At 40.7% G+C, this 11,765-nt stretch overlaps 1 protein-coding gene across 1 annotated transcript; it reads left to right on the forward strand.

Annotated features, from left to right (window-relative positions):
* Window positions 1–8,298: 8,298 nt before the first annotated feature.
* Window positions 8,299–10,791, forward strand: LOC149216260 (uncharacterized). Its single transcript, XM_089389884.1, has 2 exons — window positions 8,299–9,839; window positions 10,368–10,791. The coding sequence occupies exons 1-2, from the start codon at window positions 8,299–8,301 to the stop codon at window positions 10,789–10,791; spliced, it is 1,965 nt and encodes a 654-aa protein (XP_089246010.1).
* The last annotated feature ends 974 nt before the right edge of the window (window positions 10,792–11,765 follow it).

Raw genomic sequence — 11,765 nt, forward strand, 5'->3', positions numbered from 1 at the left:
TTCAGGAAAAGGATTGGTAAGCATGAACCACTAGGATGGAGGAGGAGGAGGAGAGGTGGGCTATGATCCTCAAGGAGCTGCTTAAGCTTCCAATGTTTGTCACTTCTAGGGTAAAAGAGGACACTCCTGTATATAATGACCATAAACTCTGCAACAAGAACAAGGTTTTTTTGTACGAATATTCTTGTTCTACATGGGCTGACCGCCCTATTGCTTGATTGCTAGATTAGGTTGAGTACCTTGAAGGGCATTGGATGGAGGACATTAGCTGCATCGATTACCTTGCAATTGCTGGTTCACATTACCCTTCCCCTTGTTCCATTTCTTGGGTTTAGGGGGATTGGGTTGACTCTACTGAGCATACATTTGTCCTTATGGAGGAGGTGGTTGTTGCGGTAGAGTGGGAGTAGGCATGGGTGGCTGAGGCATTAGTGTTGAAGGGGTTGGAGTGTTAGGTTGTGCATACAGATAATAGGGAGATGGGGAAACATTTCTATAAGTGGTGGGAGAAATAGCTACCATAGGAATCTATTGATGCAAAGGAGGATATGCATATTGTGTGTTAGGACCTGGATAAGGATTGCCCTAAGGAGTATTGGGGGAGGGATAATTGTACATGGAACCAGTCCCTCCTTGGGGGTGACCATAACTAATATAATGTGGAGCATATGGGTGACATTGTGATATAGTTCCAACTATGCCATCAATAGAATGAGATTCCCCCGATGCATTAGTAGCACCAGGACGAGGAAAATCGGGGATGACAGTGTAAACATAACCTAACTGGGCATAAATCAAATCAAAACTAAGATCTATTTGGAGTGCTTCTTCCTCAGATTGAGAAAAGTGTGATGCAACATATTTTACAATGGGTTCCAATAGCAATCTAAAACACCAATCCATGTAGTCTTGGTCTTTGATGTTAGGAGCTCTACAGATACTCCTCCTTCTACGCCATTCTTGAACATGATCAGAAAGGCGGGTGGAAGAAGTTTGATGGGAAGAATTCAAAAGTTTAGTACTGGTATCATAATGGAGATGTAACTGAAAATATAAAAGAAAGTATGTGTAAGAGTCAGTAAGGTGGAATGGGTTTCCCTAGGTTTGTCTACATACGAGTTCACAGCAGCTATAGTGAGTGTGCATTGGAACAATTGAAGATGAATGGAGTTTTCAATAATGTAGTTGGATTAAAACCACATATGGAAGTAGCCAACATGATTAGTTGGATCTTCTCCAGAATTACCTTCAATATTTGGGATGTCTAAAGGGAGTTTACTACACATTGTTGGCCATGTAGGATCATGGAGAAGAGGATCATTGATAAGTTGGTTAAAATATGGGCGACTTAAACCAACAAAAAAAGGAAGTAAGTGAGTATGAGTGACCACACTGGTTGGGGTTCTGCTAGTGGGGTTACCCTAGTTAACACTTTGGTTACTGCCCTGGGTTCTTACACCCACATTGGTGGCTGACATGATGGAAATATGGGGTTGAGAAGAAGTAGAATCAGAGGATGAATGAGATGAACCAACAGAATCCAAATCAGAATCATAATAATGAGTTGATGGAGGAATGGGAGGATGAACTCATACTCGACGGGGAGGAGTAATATGGCCTAATGGGAACTGAGGGTGAAGCCATTGAATTTGATGCAATAAACACCTTGGAGGTGCTATCGTGTCTAGACTAAATAGAAATTATAGAAATGAAAGAGAAACAAACAACAAGAAAACACCTAGTGTAGTGTTGTTAAGTTTAAACTAACTATTTAATGATGTTACTCTAATACAAGTAATCACGTCCTATCAAATAAAAATACCTCTAACCTATATGTGATAAAAAATCCTCAAACAATCCTAGATCTATTGTTTCAAATGGCCTTCTAAAGAGATTCTTACTTGATGGAATCTCATCCCCACAAGATGATTTGTCTAGAGAAAGGTGGGGTAGAGGAACAATTGCTTCCCGCAGCTAGTCCTATATGTTGTTTTCCTAAGATTGGTCACTACGGTTACCTTCGTCCCACGAGGGTGGTTGATTCTTGAGTTTCTTAGTAGTCATCCACTGCATGGAATTCCCTACCACAAGTTGGCTAGCCCTGATGAGACCTACTTGCATGGTGAACTAGACTAACCCCCAATTGGGTTTCTAAAACACTCCAGCTTTGACCATGGGATGGTGATGTATTTAAGCTCCCTAATATGTCAACTTCTATGTATCAATGAAAAGTGATCGATGGGTGTTGTTGGAAGCCTATCCCACTGACCCTAGACCTACACTACAAAGATTGTTCGGCCTTCATCCCCAAGTGAGCTTAATTTATGTCGTTGATTTATTAAGGTGTAGTATTTCATGTCTTGCTTTGACGATGTTAACCAAATTCACATTCACTTATGGTGTGAGTGTGTGAAAATGATGTGTCAAGTGGATGAGTTAATTAAACATGTTTCATGATGCCATATGCTACTAAAAGTAAAATGTTAAAATACTATAAATAAATATGCAAAAGACAGAAAAATAAATAGCCAATCAAGGACACAAAACCTCACTCAAAAAGGCAACTAAGCAGCTAAGCAAGAGAAGGAAAAAAAAGGAAACTCAAATACACAAAGAAGAGGCCAAAAATATCTAATGTCAAGCGACTGGGATCTATAGTCTCTAATCTGTTGTAAACGATGTAGACAAACAACAAACTCAGAAGTGAAAAACATTGCAAAGTATAGATGTGGAGCTTAAAAACCTAGGATGCTCAAGGGGATCCTATGGGAAAAAGGAAAACCCAAAATCTAAAGGGAGAAAAGGTAAAATAAACCTATTTAAAGGATCTAAAAAGTAATGGATCAGATCTAAAAGCCAGTGCCTAAAAATGATGAAAACCCTAGACTCCTCACTCAACAAATCTCTTCTTAACAATATGGAGGTGTACTCTAAACCCTAGGGGGATTTTTCCTTCCTCAAAGAGACAAATCAAGTGGATGTAGGACTAAGGGAAATTGAACAGTAGAGATGAAGTACCCAAACCAGTCTGCAAACAACACTCTTGGAAAATATGTAAATAAATTGAAAATTTTCCATAAAATTTCCAAAACACAGATATCGACTTGCAATTGAGGAAAACACAGCTTTTGAGCAAAAGCATGTGCTCTAAAACTAAATTATGGAGTCAAAAAGTGTGCTCTGTTATTGAGAGTCTCGGTCAACAAATCTTACACATATCTTACCTTTGGCTGGTAGCTGTGACCTGTGGAAAAAACAAAAAACCCAACATAATCCAAAAAATTGACAAAATGGGGTTTAATACTATAAATAGAAATTTAGAGAAAAAAAATAACTGAATAAAAACTGTGAAATTTTTTGAAACTTCCATCACCCAAGAATGTTGCTATTAAACTAGTGGAGTCGTCATTTGTTAGTTTGAAAATTCTTGGAAGGTGTACCACAAATACTTCACTTAAGTCACTGGGTGACAAGTGACCCTAACAACAAGTTGATGACTACTGTCATATTAGATCTGAAACACAAATAAAAAATCTACAATAAAATAAGATATAACCCAAAGCAGAAAAAACAATATAAATTATCGAGTATGATTATAGAATTGGAAAGACAATTTTAAATGAATTAATATTTTATCAATAACACCTTGTGAAGGAGATCCACAAATTGGTTTGTAAGTCCCACTCTATGGGATGGGTTCTTTGATACCCTTGACGCTTTAGAAAATAGATCTTTCCTCTCAATGTGAAAAACCCAAACAAAAGCGAAGAAATCAAAATGGGAGCTCAATAACAATGACGATAATGTTGATGATGATTATGATTATGGTGAAGATGAATGAAAAACCCTCCTTTATATAGAAAAGTATGGAGTTTATCTAAAAAATGGAGAATAATAAAATATTATTAACCAAATACAGATCTAAATACATGGAATAATTTATTATATTTATTGTAAAGGGAAAATGAATCTAAAATGGTTAAATAACTTTATTTAGAAATAATTAACAAATAAAATGATTTATTAATTATTTCGCGACAAACAAGAAAGATGTGAAATTGAAATAATTATTAAATTGTGATTTAATAATTATTCAAATAATAGACATAAGGAAATTTAAATAAATAATGTTTTATTTAAATATTCCTAAGGGATTTACTGAAATGTGACAAGCAATAATTACTAAATAATTATTTAATAACTATTCCTAGATAAAACAAAATAAATAAAGGGGGGAGAGGAGCGATCATGGAGGCGACTAGGGTTCCGAAACCTGGAAGCTGCTTGGAAACCCGTAAGGGCCACGACTAGCCTGCAAGGTCAGAGGGGTACAGAATAGATGCCGGCGCGAGTTCTCGTTTGACTGGCAGCTGGAGGTTAATCACTGCGACGGTATAGGCCTGAAAACATATCCACGAGAACCTTTTCACTTTGTTTTTATTACAGTTGAACAACTGCCCTTATTTCGTTTCTCCCAACAAGAACCGTGAGGTTTCCGCCATTGACCAGCAACTGCTCCTAGATAACCATGGTTAACCCCGCAGATTTAGTCGATTTGGACCCTGCATTAGAAGACATTTTGTCCATGTGAGGGAAAGACACAAATGCTCAGGCTGTGGAGCACTATTTTGGAGCTTTCGACCTGACGAGGCTTGGAGAAATAAACCCGAATGATACTCCCTTGTTTCCTCTAGTGGACAAGGCGGCGGAAAACGCGGAACTTCATTCAAGCATAGCAGACGGTTACAAGCAGAGTGACGGCGTTTCGACTCCCAGAGGAGCAGCTGAAGAAGGTTTACCCTTGGACCGAAAAGGTAAAAAAGACCCTTCACGTTTTCGGTTGACTAAGGGTTTTGAAGATTTTCCCATTTTAGGGCTCGCTGCAAGTAACAGCCCTCCAAGGGCCTCTGAGGGGCTTCCCCCGATTACTAGGGTTTCGCAGCCAAGGGTATCCCATACCCTTGAAGGGCCATTTGCTCAGGGTCCCGGAGAGCTACCTGGTGAGGCGCGGGCAGTTTCTGATGGACCGGCTAAGGGACTGTCATCTTCTGGGAACGGGGAAGCAGTTTTGGCGAACCAAAATCCGCCTCAGCCGGAGATAACATCCAGTGGGGGCTATCCGCAGACAATCACAGATAGGAACGTCAGCCGTAAGGGTTATGATACCCAGGTGGAAGATTTAGGATTCAAAGGGGCGAAGAGGAAGTCTCAAAGACCCATTGGAGCTCAGGCGATAGAGGGCAACCTGGTCCTTGGAATGGAGGTAACTATTGAAGAAACCCTAGCTGTTGCAGAATGCACGCTGGTAAGAAGAGTTCGAGGTAAGAAATACTCCTCAGAATTTCTGCAAGAGTGGGGAGAATCCTGTTTTGTTTCAGACAGACCACTTCAGTTTGAAGCTCAAGTCCTAGGGAAGGGCTGGTTTAAGCTCGTTTTTGTAGATAAAGCTTCGGCAGAATGGGTTTTCCAACGCAACTGGCATATTGGGAACATTCCCATTCTACTAAAGAAATGGACACCCATGTTTGATGCTTACAAGGAGAGAGCCGATGAGTTTCATGTGTGGATTCGTGTCCCGGGCTTGCCCTCCTTCCTGTGGACTGAAGAAGTGTTTAAATCCATTGGAAACCGGTTGGGGAAATATCTGGAGGCAGATATGACCTTTTTGCACACAAAGGATCGATCGATGGCACGTATACTGGCCACCCTTAATCCGAGCAGAGGCTTAGCAAAAACAATTAATCTCCAGTATAAGGATTACGTCTTCGAGCAGATGTTAGATTATGAATATCTCTCGTTCCGATGCCATCTCTGTCATGAGTATGGGCATCTGGCTAAAGAATGCCCATTGATGCGAAGGAGGCGACACTTTCGGCAGGCCTCAGCGAATAGAGGAAATGTACAAGACCCTGATCAGCTATCCACGGAGTACGAAATACCGGAGACGCTCGGAGGAGAGGATATGGAGGCAGAGGAAACTGATAAAGTCCCAGTGGATGAAAATGCCCCGCACCAAGAAGGGAATCAGCGAACTGCAAACTTTTCAACAGTGCATGAGGTGGAACCTGTCAAAGATTCGGTGACCGCGGAGGAGCATGTTAAGACTGTCTCGGCTATACAAGCTCATTGCGAAGACGAAGAAAAGGGTATGTCAAGAACCTCTACTTCTACACATCTTTTGTCTGAGCATGTTCCTGTTCCCCCGCATGTTATTTCTCAATCCTGTAATGAACATGAATATAATACTTATGAGTCCATGGACCATCATTCCGTTATGCTTCAATCCGAAAATGTTCATGAAAATAAAGCTGATAAATCTGTGGAAAATAATACTATATCCCCTTCCATAGACCTTATTGCTGATGCTTTACCAGCTCTGGATATTAATCGTGAAGACCAATGGCCACCCCTCTCTCTTTCGGTTGCCAGATCTCCCTGTCCATATAATCTGAGATCTTTGGGAGGGAAACTTAGTGATCCTGGGACTGTAGGTGGATTGGGACAAACCTCTGAACATAACTGCCTCAAAAATAAGCGAGGTAGGAAGTCAGATATGTCCAAAGCTAAGATCAAAGCTAAGCTTGACGTTGCAGACGGCAAACAATATTCTATACCGGGGGTTCTTAGAGCAGCCCACCCCCCTGAGAATGTTATTAAATGATTTTGACATCATGGAATTGTAGAGGTTTGGCCAGCAAACCTAAAAAACTGGCATTAAAAGAGTGGATAAACAATTCTAATCTGGATGTAATCTTTCTGCAAGAAACTTTGGGTAAGGCCGTAGAGGTTGAGGCTTTGCTAAAAAATATTTTACCAGGATGGTCTTTTACTGCTGTTGACTCTTCTGGTCATTCGGGGGGCATTTCCATTGGAATTAAAGAAGGACGGATTAAAATTATAAACCAATGGGCTATGAATTCTGTTTTGGGAATGGAGGTTCTCTCCCCAGATTTCTCTTTCCCTATTACCTTGGTAAATGTGTATGGGCCCTGTCAGGGCAGGGAATCCTTTTGGGATAATCTGATGATGAAATCGGTGATGAAGACTCCTTACTTGCTTCTGGGTGGTGATTTCATTGGCAGAGCTGAAGCTTGGGGGCCATCTGCCAGAGAAGACCCTCTTTCTGATTTCTTCCTTAACCTCATATCGGATAACAATTTGACTGATCCTTCTCCGATCAAATTAAAGCCTACTTGGAGAAATCGAAGAATGGGTGAGGATCGAATTGCCAAAAGACTTGACCGTTTTCTGATAGCTGAGCCCCTGTTAACAAAAATTCCCTTGATCAAACAGTGGGTTGAGGAAAGAGGAAACTCGGACCACTTCCCTGTTTTTCTTGACCTTTTCCTCCCTCCCCCCAAGCCCCCAGCCCCTTTCAAGTTCAATCCTGCTTGGCTCCAAGATCCCTCTTTCTGCAATCTGTTCAATAATACATGGAGCCACCCTGTTCCAAACTCTGATGAGGATAGGAGTTTTTTGTTCATGGAGAACCTTAAAAATTTGAAGAAAGCCACAATCTCCTGGGCAAAGGAAAGAAAGCTGAAGCAAAATGAGGAGTTGGGAAATATTAGGGAGGAACTGAAGCAGCTGGAAAGTATGGAGGTTGATGGTTACTCATCTCAGTCATCCAAAGACAGAATCCTCCATTTGGAGAAACAACAAAATAAAATCCTACTGGATAAGGAAGAAGAATGGAGGATAAAAAGTAGGGCAGTCTGGATAAAATCGGGGGATGAGAATACTAAGTTTTTTCATAACTTTGCTAAAGGTAGGAAAGCTGCAAATACTATATGGCGCCTTAAAAACGAAGAAGGGAGGATGGTCAATTCTTTCTCAGAGCTCTCTGGGCTTGGGAAAAGACACTTTCAGAACATTTTCTCAGATTCTGGGGAGGCTACGATTGCAGAAGTCCTCCAAACGGCACAAAGCTTTCCTAGGTTCATTGAGGAAGATGAATCAGAAGATCTGTCCTCCCCGGTCTCAAAGGAGGAGGTTGAAGCAGCTATGAAGCTCATGGGCAAAGACAAGAGCCCAGGCCCAGATGGCTGGACAATAGAGCTGTTCCTCCATTTTTTTGATCAATTGGGAACATAAATAACTGAAGTAGTTGAAGAGTCAAGACAGAAAGGAGAAATCTATAGACCCTTCAACTCAACTTTCATAGCACTTATTCCGAAGAAGGATGATCTGGATAGTTTCGAAGACTTCAGACCAATATCCTTGTGTAACTGCATCTACAAGATTATTTCAAAGGTTATTGCTCTCAGATTAGCACCAATCCTATCACAAAACATATCGATGGAACAATTTGGATTTCTGGATGGAAGACAAATTCATGAAGCCATCGGGGTTGCCCAGGAGGTTATTCATAGTATCCGGATGAAGAATAAGAAGGGTGCTGTGCTCAAAATTGATTTATCCAAAGCATATGACCGGATCAGTTGGCTCTATTTGCGAATGTTGCTTACACATCTCGGTTTCAACTATTCTTTTGTTAGCTGGGTCATGGGGTGCATCACAAATGTCAGTTTTGCTGTTTTGGTTAACAGTGCGGCCTCCTCATTTTTCAACAGTCAGAGGGGATTAAGGCAAGGGTGCCCTTTATCTCCCCTACTATTCCTTCTTGTGGCAGAAGGACTAAGTAGACTAATCCATAAAGCCAGAAGGACGGGAAAGGTAAAGGGTATAGAGGTAGCAATCAATCTCTTCATCACTCACCTCCTTTTTGTTGATGATATTTTGATTTTCACTAATGGCTCCTCTGATGAACTAAAGGAATTAAAATGTATTTTTGATCTCTTCCTTAAAGCCACTAGAATGCAGATTAATTCTGGAAAGTCCCAAGCTTGTGTTGCAGATTTTGAAAGAAGGGAAAGGAACAGTCTGGCTAATTTATTTCCTTTCCCTATACAGCCTCTGGATACTCCTTTCAAATATTTGGGTTTTTGGCTAAAGCCTGTAGGCTACAGAAAAGAGGATTGGAACTGGCTCATAGCCAAAATTGAAGCTAGAATATCACATTGGAGCTTCAGGTGGCTTTCCAGAGCTGGGAGGCTGACTCTTATTAAATCTGTTCTCCTAGCTATTCCGGTATACTGGGCTGCCCTGACTTGGATCCCCAAAGGAGTGATGGAGAAAATCAGGAAAATATGTAGTAGATTTCTATGGGCCGGCACTAAGGAATCCTCAGTTCTGCCTTGGGTGGCTTGGGACAAAGTGGCCAGACCAAAAGAATGGGGTGGATGGGGCATTAAAAAACTCCCAGAATTCAGTCTCTCTTTAGCTGCAAAATCCGGATGGAGGCTAATAACTATGGAAAACTTATGGACAAGAGTGGTAAAAAGGAAATACATTGACCCCATCCCCCTGGAAGACTGGATCCGGAGTCAAAACAAGAAGATAAAAAATACTTCTGCCATATGGAAGGCCACGGTGGAAGCTTTCTCCGTGATCGAACAAGGCTTAGCTTGGAAAGTTGGTGATGGTAGTCTAATCAAGATTGGCAGAGACCCTTGGGTAGGATGCAATGAAGATTATGCTCTATCGCCTGGACTTCTCAGACATCTGGACAGCAAAGGTATTACATCACTAAATCAAGTGGAGAAGGTGGGACAGTCTACTATATGGGGACAGGCCTGGAAGGATGATGTCGAGTTGGGAATCAATGTCAGGTGGAAGGCTGAATGGGAGGTCTTCATAAAAGAACTTCAACGTTCAAATGTCAGGATAAAAGATGAACCTGACTGCCTGCTTTGGGCCCAGAGTAAAACAGGGGATTACTCGCCCAAAGATGGATACCTATTCTTGATGGGAAAGAAAGGTTGGGGCATTCCGGATTGGTGGGCCAAAAAATTGTGGAAACTCAAAAGCCCAGCAAAGGCCAGACTGTTTCTTTGGTGTATCTTAAAAAGGAAGATCCCAACTTGGGAAATTCTACAGGCAAGATTCTTAGTTGGGCCTGGAAGATGCCCGCTGTGCAAGTCGGATGATGAATCCATAAACCACCTTTTCATATCTTGTGCTTTCTCTAGACAGGTCTGGGAGGAGGTTTCTGCGCTGCTCAAGATAAATGCTAGGTGGGGCCTCGATTCTTTGGAGTCAGCTTAGAGAAAATGGTGGCAAGACTTCCCTGACGGAAACCTGAGAAACCTGCCTATCATATACTGCTGGGGAATATGGCTTGCCAGGAATAAAAGCACTTTTCAAGACAAGGACATTCCCTCCTTCGTCACTGCCACTAACATTGCGGCCATTTACTCTGCATTACCGCCTCCTGAGCAAAAAGAACCTAAGCAAAAGCAAAAATAAATCAACATACAAGAAGGCATTCCTTGGGGTTTTTTTGATGGGGCTTCACAAAATAACAGGGCAGGAGCTGGCCTGTGCATTCATATCGATCCTGATCATTCATTAAAAGCTTCTGTTGGGCTAGGTTATGGCACTAATAACTATGTGGAATTATCAGCTCTTCGGTACCTTTTATGCTGGCTTATTCACAGAAACATAAACATGATACAGATTTTTGGGGACTCCCTTAATGTCATCAATTGGGTCAATGGAAAAGCATCTTGTCATAATCAGATATTGAGAACTCTTGTGAAAGAAATTTTCTTATTAAAGGCATCTTTTAATACTTTTTCTATCTGCCACATTTACAGGGACAAGAATGAAGAAGCAGACCAGCTATCTAAAGCTGGTGTACAACAGGATTTGGGCAACTGGGTCATAGAAGAGATTAGACAGGGGCATTCAGTCAGATCAAATATGCCTCCTTATGCACAGTCCCTTTGAATTTTGTCGTCCAGTTTCTTTTTGACAGCAGTTTTGCAGCGGCATTATATATTATATGTATACTCTTGTATTTTCCAGCTCTATTTTTCTTTAGATCTTGATCTCAGTAGCAGCTTTTAAAATTCTCAGCAAACAGAATTTTATACTTGCTATCCGCTTTGAAACTGCTCACGGGCCTTGAGACATCTATATTTTTATTTTTATATTTTTGTTTTTTGGGGTTGTTTTCCTTCTGTTGAAGGAGATCCCAGTTTTTGTTTTCACATTTTTGATATATGGTTGTTATTGCACCTCCGTTGGGAGGTTGACTGTAAAGGTTTTGGGTCCTACAGAACAGTAGAACAGCTCCTTAATTGTTGAGCAGAACAGCAGACTTATGAGCCAGATGTGGTGGCATATGTTTCAATAGCTTGTAAAACTTTTTATCGCTCTTAATAAAAAGTTGTGATTTTTTCCCCAGAAAAAAAAAACAAAATAAATAAAGATTTATCTAATTATTGTCATGGGGTTATTTTTATTCAAATCAAAAAATAATGTAATAAAAGTGGTTTACTAAAAACTTTTCTATAGTGAAAGTGATTTTACTATGGTAAAATTAAATCTTCATTGTGTATTTTGATCCACCTAGCTAGAAATGGCTAGGTGATCATTTTTTGGTGATAACAAAAACATTAGAAAAACTTATTCCAAATATATACCAACCTCAAATGAAAACATCTTTGTCTCAACCGGTAAACATTGAATGATACAGGGCCCACATCTAATCCACCATCTCCCATGTAGCCTCTTTAGGCCCAATGTTCTTCCACTGCACATTAACTTGCCCTATGGTTCTGTTCTTGAGCATGAGATGCTTTTGATGCAATATGCATGAGTGATTGAGATGGATCTCTCCCTCTTTCTCTACCTACAATACAAAACAATCAATAACATGATCAACATCCCTTATATATTTCTTAAACAATGAAATATGG

The sequence above is a fragment of the Pinus tabuliformis genome, chromosome 1_1 (assembly GCF_031772625.1).
Source record: "Pinus tabuliformis cultivar Carrire ecotype Pingquan chromosome 1_1, CPIR1, whole genome shotgun sequence".
Lineage (NCBI taxonomy): Eukaryota > Viridiplantae > Streptophyta > Pinopsida > Pinales > Pinaceae > Pinus > Pinus tabuliformis.

Bases quoted from the DNA above. Each gene is read 5' to 3' on its own strand.
- LOC149216260 (XM_089389884.1), top strand. From the start codon at position 8,299: ATGGAACAATTTGGATTTCTGGATGGAAGACAAATTCATGAAGCCATC. The intron at 9,840-10,367 runs GTGGGCCAAAAA...ACAAAATAACAG, and splicing joins GGTTGGGGCATTCCGGATTG to GGCAGGAGCTGGCCTGTGCA.